This window comes from Oncorhynchus keta, chromosome 35 (genome assembly GCF_023373465.1).
Source record: "Oncorhynchus keta strain PuntledgeMale-10-30-2019 chromosome 35, Oket_V2, whole genome shotgun sequence".
Taxonomy (NCBI): Eukaryota; Metazoa; Chordata; class Actinopteri; order Salmoniformes; family Salmonidae; genus Oncorhynchus; species Oncorhynchus keta.
The window spans coordinates 32136645-32151534 of NC_068455.1; the positions used below are offsets into that span (position 1 = coordinate 32136645).

At 42.9% G+C, this 14890-nt stretch overlaps 2 protein-coding genes across 5 annotated transcripts; both read right to left on the minus strand.

Annotated features, from left to right (window-relative positions):
• Positions 1-1041: 1041 nt before the first annotated feature.
• LOC118368348 (rho GTPase-activating protein 11A-like) lies at positions 1042-9856 on the minus strand. Of its 4 annotated transcripts, XM_035752375.2 has the most exons (13): positions 8592-8681; positions 6558-6625; positions 6326-6422; positions 5955-6211; positions 5692-5855; positions 5440-5580; positions 5202-5276; positions 4596-4763; positions 4356-4494; positions 4054-4162; positions 3116-3236; positions 2542-2964; positions 1042-2424 (listed from the first exon to the last, which is right to left on the minus strand). In XM_035752375.2, exons 3-13 carry the CDS (start codon positions 6413-6415, stop codon positions 1460-1462), a joined length of 2652 nt encoding a protein of 883 aa, XP_035608268.1. In that variant the 5' UTR covers positions 6416-6422; positions 6558-6625; positions 8592-8681; the 3' UTR covers positions 1042-1459. The 4 variants fall into 4 exon arrangements, with proteins under 4 accessions (XP_035608268.1, XP_035608269.1, XP_035608265.1 ...); XM_035752376.2 differs by lacking the exon at positions 8592-8681 and adding an exon at positions 9095-9856 and having other exon boundaries at positions 1042-2964; XM_035752372.2 differs by having other exon boundaries at positions 1042-2964; positions 8592-8680.
• Positions 9857-10462: 606 nt separating this feature from the next.
• On the minus strand, positions 10463-14502 carry LOC118368351 (actin, alpha cardiac muscle-like). Its single transcript, XM_035752380.2, has 9 exons — positions 14396-14502; positions 12764-12914; positions 12446-12574; positions 12202-12312; positions 12003-12087; positions 11450-11611; positions 11115-11306; positions 10819-11000; positions 10463-10690 (listed from the first exon to the last, which is right to left on the minus strand). The coding sequence occupies exons 2-9, from the start codon at positions 12890-12892 to the stop codon at positions 10547-10549; spliced, it is 1134 nt and encodes a 377-aa protein (XP_035608273.1). The 5' UTR covers positions 12893-12914; positions 14396-14502; the 3' UTR covers positions 10463-10546.
• Positions 14503-14890: the final 388 nt, after the last annotated feature.

Below are 14890 nucleotides of genomic sequence, written 5' to 3' on the forward strand. Positions count from 1 at the left end.
AGTGGCATTTTGTTGTTGTTGCAGCTCACTTACTGTTAGCAATCTCTCTGAAAATAATGATCATGAAACATTGTTGCATTTATACTTTATATCACCGGTTAGGGGGAAGAACGTTGTAAAAATATATTTGCAATGCAATTTTATTGTTATGATTTCATGGGGAGCAAATGGGCTGCATATTCTTTAACATTATTTGATGCTGTGTGTGACTGCAGTCACCATACCAGCCGTGTCTATGTGACCAAAACGATCTCTCCTTCAGAGCCATGGAGTGCACGGGTATTAAGGTCGATGTCGTTTCAGCACCACGAGCCTGTCACCTTTGATGTGACACTGTTGTTGTCACTATTGGTGATGGTGTGATCGTGGTGTTAGGCTACCACAGGTTGTGTAAAGTTTTTTTGGTTTTTCTGGTCGCATCATTTTATGCATTATTTCACACGTGTCAATGCCAGTGGTCTCTGTGTGCGCGGCAGCCCAAAGCACAGCCAGGTCTGTTTGATTAATTCATAACGTCATCAAAAAGCATGGCTCTTCCTTGACGAGAACGGTCGGACTACAGAAGATATGTCGGGCGTATTAAGCGATGCTATTTTCTTGATTTGATACAACGTAAACGGAAAGATATTTGTCAGTCTGAAGTCCTCGGTCCTATAGTCAAGTTGCCACTGACTAGTGACAAATTACATACAGTACCCATGCTACATTGCAGCTGCCCAAACAAGTGACTATAGTACACCCCCTTGTGGAACGAAACTCTAAGGACCAGTAGTGATGTCGAGGTGTTGTTTCCTTAAATTATAATACCATTTCCTATTGCAGCATTAGTGCAGAGAAATGCACACAGTATTATGAATTATTCCCAACTAAAAAAACAAGTGTTCTGAATGTTTTGATTTATTTTTCTATTTAACAAAAATTAACATGGTAATGCAATACTTCTGAAGAGATTGGAAATACTAGGACTGTAACTGCAGAGGTGAATTAAATCAATATCGCTTGAATGGTTTTATCAATAAATTTGCCCAAAAGGTGCCTTGATCGGTTCATATGTTTAATCCAATGCAAAATATATATTTTTTAAAGAAAATACATGAAATGTTTTTTAGGGGAAACAGTTTGCTTTGTAGACCTTTACCAAATGACAAACTCAATGAAAAGATAAGTAAAAGCTCATCTAAAATCTGGAAACTTCCAGCCATACACCCAACCGTTGAACATTGGCTTTCACACTAGTCGAACAGACTACAAAACAAACTCATTCCATTACACTGATATGCATTTGCAAAACTCAATTTTTACCAACAAGAGTAAAAAAAGGTGCCATAGATCAGTCACCCCAAACACAACTCACAGAGAACAGCATCCAGAAATTAAAATAAATTAAACCCTGAAAACAGAGGGGAATGTTTTGGAGTCATACGGTGACTGTCTATTTAAAGGGAGCAGTTCTACCAGACTAGAGGTCTATGGGCTTGGTGGCTGACAGCAGTCTGCCATCGTTGAGGGGGTTCCTGGGGGAGCCTCTGTAGCAACACACATCCCTCTCAGCCACCTGCTGCACCACAGACTTCTGACCTTCACCTCCTGGGCTGTTCTTAATGGGTGTGTCACCTTTGGCCTTAGGTTGTACCTTGTTGGTCACGTCGCCTAGAGCGCAATTCCTAGGCTTGCGCATGATGCTGGCTGTCTTCTTGGGTGGGACAGGAGGAGGGCGGGTTTTTGTGGAGCGGCCCTTGTAATTTGGGGGGCCTCCCTGGTTGTCTGCCTGGCACTGGTAAGGCTGAAGCTGAGCCCTAGCAGACAGGCCACTCTCCAGGCTGACAGCCTTCCCCACAGGGGTAGGGGTGTCCTGGGCCCGGCTGGAGGTGTTCCCAACCACTGCAGGCCTCCTGTCCACCAGTAGAGAGTTGATCCTGCGGACAGACTGGCGCACGGGAGTACGCTGGAACTTGAGAGGGGACCTGACTGCTTTGGCCTGTGATTTAGGTGAATACAGGACGAGCTTGTTGAAGCGCTGGATGTGGTCTGCCACCCTTACCCTGCGGGTCTCCAGGGTGCCTGGGGAGGGAAGCTCCACCTGCTGATGCTCCTGCCTCTGGGGATGGGTACTGGGCTCTGGGGATGCCACAGCCACATCTACCATTACAGATACTGTACCCATGGGGGGTAGAGGGGTGTTGAGCTCCTGAAAGTACTCCAGCCCAGAGGCTCTGTATAGAGTGGTCTGGACCCCAGCAGCCATGCTGCGTGTGAAGTGACCAGGGCTCTGGATGTCCAGGGCATCGATCAGCCTACTGCAGTTCACTTGGTCAGCCACAATCTCTGCCTCTCCCTCCACGGATCTGTCACCAGCACACAGCAACTGGTCACAGGCCTTCTCTGACAGACTGCTACTCCTTCCGACTTCAAACAGGGTGCTGTCTATAGACAAGGGAGACAGAGGAACAAACTTGATCTGACCAAATGTGATGTTCTGGTCATCAGCCAGACACCTGTGAGGTGTTGGCATGCTAGAACTCTCTTTGTTTGGTGATGCACCTTTGAGTGTTTTAGATTCAGAAGGAGTTGAATCTGTTTCAGTGTTCTCAGGGTGTGATGCCTTGTCCTCTCCTGAGGGGGCACTGTGGTGTGACTCAGTGAAGGCTCTTTTGATCTTGAGTAAGGTGGGCCCGGTCTGGGACTGGCTGAACGAGCCCTCACTCTCCAGGCTCTCAGCGCTGGAGCCACAGCACAGCTTCTTGGGGAAGCTGGCCACCATGGGGGGCTTGGCCACCACGATGGCAGGCTCAGAGTAGTAGTTGTTGTTCAGGCACATGTTCATGGGTGTGTCGGTGAAGGAGCCCCCGCCCAAGACAAGACCCTCGTCAGGAGTCTCCCCATTCCAGGATGTCCGGAAGGCACTGCCGTCATTACACTGGGGGGTCAGCAGGTTGTCCTCTGACTTACTGTAGAACTTGGAGCCTGTTGAGTACAGTGGGCAGTAGCAGGCAGCGCTTCCCTCAAGGGACAACGTATAACACAAACACTGATCCATTTCATGCATTACTTTAACTCTTAGCACATTAATTATGAAAGTACATTTTGAATGTTAGTTTTTAAAATATGGACTCACCATTCGACGAGCTCTTGTTTCGCAATACAGTCGGGCTAAATTCGGCATCTTTGGTGAAACGAAAACTGGTGGTGCTCTCTTGAGTGGCAAGTCGCCAACCAATGGACTCTGAACCCTCTTTCTGAATCGCCAGCATGGAATGAGAAATGACATTGTTGGGATGGAAGCATCTAGATGTAGCCGTGCACTAGAACGTTGTTTAGATGTATGACTGATGGATTGGAATTTAAGGGTCTTTGGAGTATGGTAAAAAGTTACTCTGAAGAAATGTTTTGGTCAATGTTTTATTAAATTGCAAATATACATCATTATGACGCACTATAAAATTACTGTCGTACCTAAACCAGGTTACAGTTCCGTTTATGTAAATATAATATTTGGTTAATATATTAAATGTTTTAAAAGTCTTAAAATGTTAAGATTTCACAAATCTAAAATAATATTTAATATCCTAGCATTGAGAGTATAAACATCTTGGTTCACTAGTTAATCAGTATAAACATTCCATCAAATGTTACATAACAGTCATGCAGAAATAACGGTATTCTCGTCATGTAAACAATAATGTTTGACTTATTGGAAAAATTCATAATAATGTCTTAAAATGGGCTCCGTTCAATTTATTAACCCACCATGCATTATTGAAACTAAACATGAATACCCTAAAACTGCCATAAAACGACAGACAAAATGTAAGTAGTTAATCCAAAGATTTAAGCTAAAAATAAAACCTAAAAATATTAGAAATAAGTGCTTCCGTGCTAAATTGTACCTTACAATTGCACCCTAATGCATAACTGTTCATTATTTATATTCGATTAGTACAATTAAAGTCAATAGGCAAACGGGTCATCAAGGCTGGGATTGAGAGCAGGCTTTCCCTCCAATTTGAGGACCATATAATCAGTGTGAGGTCATACATGGGGATCTAAACTTACAGGGTCTCTGCTGCTCTTGCCCAGGCTGAAGCGCAGGCGCAGGGACTTACAAACATTTTCTTTCTTGGTGACCTTGGGAGAGAAGCAACCAGCTTTCCCTGACTCCACTCTGAAAAATAAACATGTGAGCATACCGTTTCAACCATTGTCAAGTTAGACATATTATACATAATTAAATACAAATATTCAAGAAGGTTCGTGCGTTTCAGATCGTTATCAGTTTGAATACAGGAACAGGATGCATCGTCATTACCACATAGGATTGGGAAATAGCCTTTGATAAACCACATGCATGTATGTACCGGTTGACAACATGCCGGTGACTCAGTCGTTTGCTCTTTCTCCTTGCAGAGCTGGCACACTGCCTGCTGGACCTCCCAATTGAGGACAATGCATTCTGGGAGGAGTTCAGGGATTCCGAAGCACTGGGGTCCGTGTATCCTGAACAACAGGAACGAAGGGGAACACTCAGCACACACTCTTTTTAGTCTTCTTCTTGTTATTTTTACGTCACCCATTTTGATTATATAGGGCCGCGTTACCTGGTACAGGAGTAGAGCTTCCACCAAACAGAGCATTAGGTAGTAACTCTAAAACAAGGTTCTTTTTGATGGATCTCCGTTTCTTGCTGGAGCCATAACTTTGACCAGATTCCAAAGGAAGTTTTCTCTTGGAGTTGGGAGTAATTATCACAGGAGTTGAAGAAAAAACTGGGGGAAATCATGAGTGAATTTAGGTTTATGTTCCCCAAGTTTCCCAATGAAAATGATTTAGAACAGAGTCAACTGAAATAATTTGCAGGGATTCTGGATTTGCATTGATGGAGAATATTAACGCCAATGGACAAGCACACAGGCAAAGAGTAGGCAAGGCAAAGAGTAGGCAAGACAATTTGGGCAAGCATCAAATCATTTAACGTAATAGGGAAAAAATGCTAACAAGACAGACAGCATTGCTACTCATTCACTACATATGAGCAAATGAAAACAACCTGCGATCAAATTGTAATGAAGAGTTTCTTAATTTCTGTGTAAGTCAAGCAGCTGATTCCTTGTTGTAAACTGGATGAGATGTATATGTGTTAGAGTTATGGGGGTATGCTCTCATTTGACGGCAGGAGGCGTGACCTAACCTGCATAAATACCTACCATATCCGTCTGACTGGGGAGTATTTGTGGGTGTTCTATTTATTTTTAACTTATTCCGAGCTCCATTGACCATATCTGAAATGCGAGACAAAACATTCCAGATTTGGAAATTCAATAGAGCTTTACTGAGAAAGCGATAAGCCTACAGCACATGATAATTTCAATGACCAAATGCTATACAGAATAAATGTATTCTACATCAAGCAATGTCCTGCCCAGTTTTTCCAGTGTATCTGACCTCCTAAACTGCGCCTGTGTCTCCTCTTGGTCCCAGAGTTTGTGTCTAACTCCTCGAATCCATCTAGAGTAGGGGAAAGAACAGCAGCCTCACAGCCCAGCATGGCTGGAATCTTCTCCATGATAAACTGAGGTACCACACCTACCACAGAGACACATTTAGAAACTGTGAGCTATAGACATTTACTTTTAACTATCACATTTAATACCCAGTTGATTAGTGACACTACAATAACAAAGCTTGAACTGTTACCGAAATCCAGAGCATGTTCTATAAGGCAGTAGACCACGGCTGCCTGTTGCTTGAGGCGTTTCTCTGTGCTGGCGTTCATCTTGTCTGCCCCGTCTCCAGCGTGCAGGAGGTTGGGAGCCAGGATCACAGACAGGTTACTGCTGTCCATCTTATTCACACCACTTCTAAAACGAAGCAAAACCAGGGTGGGAAAGAATGATTGCCCCAGTTCAAAATGGTACAGATATACTATTTAATTACGAGACAAACTTGTGAAATTGTACCTCTGAGAGACTTTGTGGAGGAAGGCGAAGAAGTAATGTAGGATGCTCATGTTTCTGTCAGGCAGTACACAGGACAGCAGCAGGGTGGCAGAGGTCCTCTCCTCCTCTGTGGGCAGCTGCTGGGCCTTGAGGAAGGCATCATGCAGCTCTGTGGGCAGAACAGGATCTGGTAGCTCCCTGAAGAACTGCTTGACCAGGCCAGCAACATCACACGGCAGGGCAGTGGACAGGCACTCCTCACCCTTATCCAACTTCGCCTACCCAGACAAAAACAAACAATGATGCCCTGTGTTTCACTATCCCAGCAGCCAGGGCCTCCCTATTCATATCAATGTCAACTGCAGCAGGGTCAAGCTCCAGCCATCACTCACCCTGAGTGCTTTCAGGCGGACAATGGAACCAGACTTTCTGAACAAACCCTCTGTATCCACATGTTCCAGCAGACTTGTGCACGCATCCATGAGAAAACTGGGAAAGCAAGGGGATGGGAGAAACAGACCATGAAAAGGACAAATAATTTGACTAACACACGCAAATAGAGAACAACAAAATATTGAGTTAAAAAGAAGTAGAAGTTCTAGCTAAGACAGGTGTTTATCTTACCACGGTACACTGCCATTCGCCACACTGTACTGCGGAAGGCTCTCCAGCGGTACACCAAACACTTTCACCTGCAAAAACAAACGTCATTATTTCCACTTCATGTTTGATTTCAACAAGGAAGGCTTTGCACGGCACCTGGTTTAATCCTCCTATATAGGCCTAACTCACAAATAAACTTCAATTTGGTACCCAATCAATCAAACCACACCACAGAAATATCTGTGAAAGGGCACTCAAGTCTTTACATGTGAATCGTCCCTACTCAGCAGAAGGCAATGACAACTGGTTTAGAACGGTTACGCATTCCATTGCCCAAGGCGGTAGTTTATAACTCATCACCTGATCAAATACAGGCTAGCTGTATGTTGTGCCTGCCAAGTGCCAAACAGTTCTCTTCAGTATTTTAGAGGGAGAGACTAGAAAACAAGTGCTTCAATGTGCTTTTGAAAAACAACAGCCTATAGCCTACCACAGCCCTGTGCAATTTATTTAATAGATTTCCTGCCAGTACATTTGAGAGAATGTGTGAGTTAAATGGACAAAACCAATTGCCTTAAAAATCAAATTAGTCTACCTGCCAAAGGCAAGCATTCCTTGAGCCACTCATCACCAAGCTCAATAAAACAGTCTGTGCTATTATGTATGCCTCTTTAGGAATTTCTTATAAAAGGGCAGACTGACCCAAATGTGTCTTCTATTGTCATTTTTTGACTCACATTTGAGACAAGGAACAATTCACTTAGCTAGTTAAATACATAAATCTTAGATAGCTATGGCTAGTCCACCCCTTAACACCATTACTTGTTGGGGAGTGAACCTCCAACTCAGTTCTGGCTGACAGACTAGCCCTTGATCACGACATGTAGTTCCATTTCATTACACATAAGAGTCATTGGACAAAGACATATTCTTTACGGGATCCTTTTTTAAGATCCCTGATGCTCGGGTTGAACATAAACATGCATCGCTTGTGGTAGGGATTTGGAAGCATAAGGACGTTATCATTCATATCAGAGAGAAATAATTTCCCAAAAGGTTAAATTGATAGACAACTTTATAGGGTTAGTGTTCGCACACAGCCATGATACGAAAGTATAGTGCTTTGTGTTTCTAGAAACCTATTACACTGAGAATCAAATCCAATCACGTGCGCCGAATATTCGATTCACGTTTAGATTGAGTATTTGGCTGACCAGAGTCAGTCTATCTCTGAACATAATACAAGGAGGTCCTTGGACCTTAAGGAGTAACGGTAACATTACACTCAGTAAGAGTACATCTTGGGCTAGCAGACAGACTAACATTAATCCAACAATGAAAGTGAATTACAATGATAGGCTTAACAAATGGGGTTGGGTGAAAGTTAACTCTTGACAATTCTAGGCAGAATTCTGCCTTCTTCCTACAGTTCTCAGCCATCATTATATGCTGACCAGACCAGACTGTCTGGTCACAAAATAAATTTAGAAATCCATGTTAGCACGTTGCCAATGGCTAAAATAGAAGTCATTCATATTTCTGACCAGATCGCGCTGCAAGTCCTGCATCTCCCATCTCCTCATTGGTTTATAGAAGCAGGTACCCACGAGCCACCTCCTCATTGGTTTATAGAAGCAGGTACCCACGTGCCATCTCCTCATTAGTTATACCCACGTGGGTGATTGAAAGGCGAAATGTTTTGCAGGTCGTTGTGATAAAAGTGTAGATGCCAATCACCATATAGGTTCAAAGATGAAAAGGCCTGGAAGGAGGAGAGATGACTATAAACGATTCGGTTGGCCGCTTTATGTGTGGATTAATTGTAGTAGAAGACCTTGTTATTTTACCTGAAACGAACAACTCAATGTTGGGGGGGGGGGGGCACAATTAATGTATGCATCCGGTTTGGGATCCGTAGCCTCGCCCACGACTGCCTCACATGAACAACAATCTGAACGATGTGTTTTATAAATCACTAGAAATACAGCTTTCGAAACATATGGCCGTTATCTTTGATCAGCTTGGAATAATCGTTCAAATTAAAAAGATACTTACTGTACTGCAGCAGTTTTGCACAGATAAATACAGTTGTGGGTGCCTCCATCCAGCAAAACTACACTTCTGTTTCACTCCCAGAGTTACTGTAACGTTACGCTTACACAGGTGTTCAGAGGGTGCTAGATAGCTCATTAGCACAGGTGGTTGCATCTTGTTTTCCATAAACTTGCAATGTAGTATCAATGTAACCTTGTTATATATATATATATATATATATATATATCTCGCTGATATGAAAGGTAATTTTTCTTCCAAAACTGTACCGCAAGCGATGCATGTTGATGTTCAACCCGAGCGTCGGGGATTGTAGCAAAAAAACAACTAACTTCAGAAGACGCCTTCATACAATGACTTGTGTCATGTAATGGAACTGTGAGTCGTGGGGGCTACTTTGGTGAAAGTGCACCGAATGATGCATATTAGTCAGGCAGAATGTTTCACAAACAAGGAACTTATCTAGCTGACTAATCTAGCTTGCAAACTAAACAAAACAGACTTACCGAATAGCTAACTGTCAACTTGCAGCTGGTGTGAGCTTTGTTTTTATTCCAATTCTTCGTCTTTATCCCATAAGCAGCACGAAGGTGTTGCACAACAGCCAGACGCATCACATTTCTTTCAATGATCTTCATATTTCACTTTAACAACGACTTCCAATGTGCCTTCTTAAAATGTTCAACACAGCTACCAATTTACCTAGCCAACTAGCAGATCATCTATGCGTATCCTTCTCTAACGTTAGCATAACAGCTAGCTAAAAGTGCCTAGCTAACTATCCCACGTCCGCACTTCCCTTCCTTTCAATCAGCAACAACTCTGTGTACGCGCTTCTTCTCATTCAAAACAATCCATCTAACGTTCATTCGACAAACAAAATCCTTCGACACAACCTGCAACTAGCTAGGTCGACCATCAAATAAAAACAACCGCTGTGCCAACTATCCAGTCCCAGCAGAACCGACCCTGTTAGGCGCTATCATTATTGTGTAGCAAGCCCACGTTCGCCACCGTTAACAGTTAGCTAGCATGCTGTAGCTAACGTTAGAAAGTTAGCTAGCTCAATAACGATTATCATAGCTGTACTAGCTAATTTATAGTACAGTATGCCTAAACCTATATTCTACTATTTACTTGAATACATGTGTCGAAAACGATATGACTATTCTCTTGTTTTTATCTAATCTTAATTGCCCTAGCTAGCTACATTGCTTGCAGACTACGTTTCCCTAAAATATTTTTTCTAATCTTTCAAACGGCAGCGCTTCTACATATTGCGCTCTGATTGGCTAGATTGGGTTCAAATATCAAGACCCACACAAAGGAAATGCAGATGCCTTTACAAGTGCCTGTTGAGCAGCTACTGTACCTATACCAGTCTCAGACTGCATTGAATATCCCTAAAATAGTTAAATATGTAGATTATCCAATTTATGCAAATTAAAAAAACAACAGCTTGAATGCTAGACTCAAGATAGGCTACTGTAAAGTTTAGAAACTGGGCCAGAAATATGACACATCTAATATGATCTAATGCCAAGTAAAATATGAATACCAACAATACTGTAAAATGTTTATATTCACGTTTTAAATTAAATATTTCTATGTGCTTTTACATTTGAATAAAATATAGATCTACAAGTTGGTCTATGGCATCTTAATAGGCCTATATCATAATTACATTTGAGTCATTTAGCATATACTCTTGATCAATTTATGTAGGTTAAGTGCCTTGCTCAAGGGAATATTGACTGATTTTTCACCTAGTTGGCTCGGGGATTCGATCCAGCAACCTTTCAATTACTGGCCCAACACTCTCCCGCTAGGCTACCTGCCACCATACAATGCAGAAAAGAGTCAAAACAAATGCGTTGTTACAAGGACCTAATTTTATTACAACATGTATATACAGTAAATGACACATTACAAATGTATGGGTGAAGAGGGTTGACTGTTTAGAAGCACTTTCTGTGAACAATGGAGGGGCCTGCCTCATCGTACTCCTGCTTGCTGATCCACATGGCCTGGAAGGTGGATAGGGAAGCCAGGATGGAGCCACCGATCCAGACAGAGTACTTACGCTCAGGGGGAGCAATGATCTAGAAGATGAACATAGTACAGAGAATTGCTTAGTTTCACGTAGACTCACTGCAAATGCATACCTGAACATTTCAATTAACTTGATGGTTGACATCCAGAAGGTAAATATGGTGGGATTGTCCCTCACCTTGATCTTCATGGTGCTGGGGGCCAGCGCTGTGATTTCCTTCTGCATACGGTCAGCAATACCAGGGTACATGGTGGTACCACCAGACAGAACATTGTTGGCATACAGGTCCTTACGGATGTCAATGTCACACTTCATGATGCTGTTGTAGGCGGTCTCATGGATACCAGCGGACTCCATACCTGACAGAAGATATTACAGACGTCCATTAATTGACACAGAACACACAATTTTGTTGTTGTTGTAATAGCATTTTGTAATGCAACCATAACGTATAATGCATAAGCATGCCTCACCAATGAAGGAAGGCTGGAAGAGGGTCTCTGGGCAACGGAAACGCTCATTACCAATGGTAATGACCTGACCGTCGGGAAGCTCGTAGCTCTTCTCCAGGGAGGAGGAGGAGGCAGCAGTGGCCATCTCATTTTCGAAGTCCAGGGCGACATAGCACAGCTTCTCCTTGATGTCACGCACAATCTCACGCTCAGCTGAGGGGGGCAAGTTTACAAGACACATGAAGAACTGTCACACAACTGCACAGCAAGAGATTGCTGTAATCACATAGAAATTACAATAATCTAAAAAATGAGGCATAACCTCGTTGACAGTTAGCTCTCCTACACATCCTTACCGGTGGTCACGAAAGAGTAGCCTCGCTCTGTCAGGATCTTCATCAGGTAGTCAGTCAGATCACGACCAGCCAGATCCAGACGCATGATGGCATGGGGAAGAGCATAACCCTCATAGATGGGGACGTTGTGGGTCACACCATCACCAGAGTCCAGCACAATGCCTATAGGGAGCAGACAAGGCACATTAGTGAGTCAGACAGACACGACTGACAGAGGAATGGCCAGTTGTCATATGGGATTAATTCCAAGCATTTGTCACATCATAAACTAACAATACCGCTGACATCAATGGCAGGTGTGCCACATACCCTTCTAAACAGTGTTTAACACGTCCTTTGACAACCAGGGCACAATTCATCTAGCTGTCTCTGACAACTAAACAACACACTTATTCAACATATTGTAACATGTGCATCAACTTGATTTGAGTTGTCTCCTGTTGTCATATTGACCACTAATGTGTGACAGCAAACTACATATTGTATCAGTAATATAGCAACTACCCATGGTTGATATTGGTACATATAAGAGGCAGTGTCCTGGAATACTGACCTGTGGTACGACCAGAGGCGTACAAGGACAGGACAGCCTGGATGGCCACATACATAGCGGGAACGTTGAAGGTCTCAAACATGATCTATAACACAAGAATAAGGGAGATATTTCCGAAGTTTGCTTGACGGTTAACCATAGCATTGCTTCTAACAGATAACCTGGATTTGAAATGGGGGAATAAAGGAGTTACAAGTACCTGGGTCATCTTCTCTCGGTTGGCCTTGGGGTTCAGGGGAGCCTCTGTCAGCAGGGTGGGGTGCTCCTCAGGGGCAACACGCAGCTCATTGTAGAAGGTGTGGTGCCAGATCTGCAAGAATACGAGAGAGTTGAAATTCTCTGTTTATTATGTTGTTATGCTGCATGTATTTACTTCTAGTCTTGTGCCAAAATCAATACCAAGACTCTGATATCAGTGCAAGATGTTGTAATCTAGGACCCACCTTCTCCATATCGTCCCAGTTAGTGATGATGCCATGCTCGATGGGGTACTTCAGAGTCAGGATACCCCTCTTGCTCTGAGCCTCATCACCTACGTAACTGTCCTTCTGACCCATACCCACCATCACACCCTGAGAAGAGAAAAGAGAGCTTAGGAATTACACTATAATCATCAGAGCCTACATGACAGATGACACAGCAACATACTGCACTCTTTTTGACACAGTTTGACACCCCTCCCCTAACAATCTTTGTCTGTACAATGACATCATCTATACCATCCCCAGTTACGTCGTGGTAGTTTTTCCTAAGTACAATACCTGGTGGCGGGGCCTTCCCACGATGGAAGGGAAGACAGCACGGGGAGCGTCATCTCCGGCAAATCCAGCCTTGACCAAGCCAGAGCCATTGTCACACACAAGGGCGGTAGTCTCGTCATCGTCACACATGGTTAGGCTTTACTGGTATGGTCTGTGGGTGACAGAGAGATATAGGGTTGAGAATGAGTGGTGGAAACAGCTGTAACCCCCCTCCCAACCATTGATTGCATTTCAAGCAGTCTTTCCTAACTGGTTTTTGTTCACAACCACAGACAATTTATTACTGTATTGACATTGAAAATGTCTCCATGCAAATCCAGGTTTTTCAATATCCGGTCTTTTGGAAGATAATATACTGCTCTCTCTTTCATACACTGGTTAATATAGTTGTATTTATTTTTACTACTGCAGTGCAATTTTTACAACTTGTCTTGTAACTATTTTGGTGGCAGGTAGCATAGTGGTTAAGTGCATTGGGCTGGTTCAAATCCCTGAGCCAACTAGGTGAAAAATCTTTACATTTGTCCTTGAGCAAGGCACATTACCCCAATTGCTCCTGTAAGTCGCTCTGGAAGAAGATCTGATGAATGACTAAATAGCAGCTATCTATAGAATCCTAACCAATGTATGCTTTACAAAAATGTATATACAAGCATGTTGTGAAGCTACTGATACTCATGGGCGCAACTTTGGTTTTAGAAGTTATAATAAATATTTTTAGTCGGATGAATACTGCAAACAGCCTACCCGACAGTTCGGAGGTGTCTGCATGGTCCTAAAGCACAGAGATGCGTTTGTTTTGCACCACATTCCAATGATACAACTGGGGGGGGCGGCAAAAATGCAATTCCAGAATGTGGTGGGGGGGCAAGTCCCCCCCCATCCCCAGTGAAAGTTGTGCCCCTACCGATACTGTATCTCAGCTGTCATGATGGTTCTCAGGACATTTTAGGGCCATAGAGGTATCTCCAAAAAGGGCCATATCATTGGCAACAGCAAGCAAGACAAGCTATCTATTTTAAGCTCAACACCCTGGCTGCTACAAATACAGCTTAGACATTGTGCCACATTGACCTCCATGGACACCTATCTGGAGCTATTTCAGGCATGGGAGAGTTGGAGCCAACCCAGAGAGCAGCTGTTGGCACATTGTAACACCTCTGTTTACAGCATGGCTCCTTACCCCATCTCCCTATAATGGCTTCATTTATTAGACACTTTGAGATGTTCCTTGACCAGACCAGCATTAATCAGTGTACCGGTAAGTGTTTACTAAGTTATTACACAATAATTAATTGCACCCTCCTTACCTGCACAATCAGCTCATGATAAGTAATGTATCATTCACAAATCTCTTAATAGAATGTTGCTTATTATTTTGGAGCGATACCATCAATTCATTCCAATAAGCAGTGACTTCAGTTTAAAGTGTACTTCTAGTTCATTCCTCAATATAGCTACAAAGAATTCATCCTGGTAAAAAACTACATCCAATGTCAGAAACCAGCTCTGTCTGGTCAGTGCCAGGTCAAGATGTACTCAAATAACCAAAAAGTGGACTCCCAGTCCCGACAAAGTTGGATGTTTTCCATAGAAATAAGTAGTAATAATATGCAAGTAATATGCACTCACCAAGTTGTATTGCAAGACTGATGCTTCCACTGGGACAAAGGGCGAGAGTGAGAGGACCCCTTAAATAAGAGCAGGTCTGGGGATCAGGGGCGGAGCCTGGAGTTCACATAAGTCCAAATAAGAGCAGCTAGAAAAAAGAAAACAACATTAGAAGTAAATGTATGTGAGCAGGTAGGATGAGACTCCTCAAAATGATGAGATACTTCCTGAAAAAATGCTAGACTGATCTGCTTTAGAAATAAAATGAGAGAAGTGAAAAGGGAATGTTCTAGAAAAAAGTGAATGTTCTAAAAAATATATATATATATGTCTGGGTGTTATAATGGTATTCTTATTAATGTCAGGCCATGTTGTTAGGTCAGTTTAAATTGTCTTCTTCATTAAAATACTTCATATACCCTGAGTGGACAAAACATTAGGAACATCTTCCTAATATTGAGTTGCATCCCCTTTTGCTCTCAGAACAGACTCAATTCGTCAGGGCATGGACTCTAC

Bases quoted from the DNA above. Each gene is read 5' to 3' on its own strand.
- LOC118368348 (XM_035752376.2), bottom strand. From the start codon at position 9,226: ATGAAGATCATTGAAAGAAATGTGATGCGTCTGGCTGTTGTGCAACAC. The intron at 5,581-5,691 runs GTAACAGTTCAA...TCTCTGTGGTAG, and splicing joins AGAACATGCTCTGGATTTCG to GTGTGGTACCTCAGTTTATC. The intron at 4,764-5,201 runs GTAGGTATTTAT...GATTTCCCCCAG, and splicing joins TCCCCAGTCAGACGGATATG to TTTTTTCTTCAACTCCTGTG.
- LOC118368351 (XM_035752380.2), bottom strand. From the start codon at position 12,892: ATGTGTGACGATGACGAGACTACCGCCCTTGTGTGTGACAATGGCTCT. The intron at 11,612-12,002 runs GTCAGTATTCCA...TGCTCCCTATAG, and splicing joins CGCCTCTGGTCGTACCACAG to GCATTGTGCTGGACTCTGGT. The intron at 11,307-11,449 runs GTAAGGATGTGT...TGCCCCCCTCAG, and splicing joins CTACTCTTTCGTGACCACCG to CTGAGCGTGAGATTGTGCGT.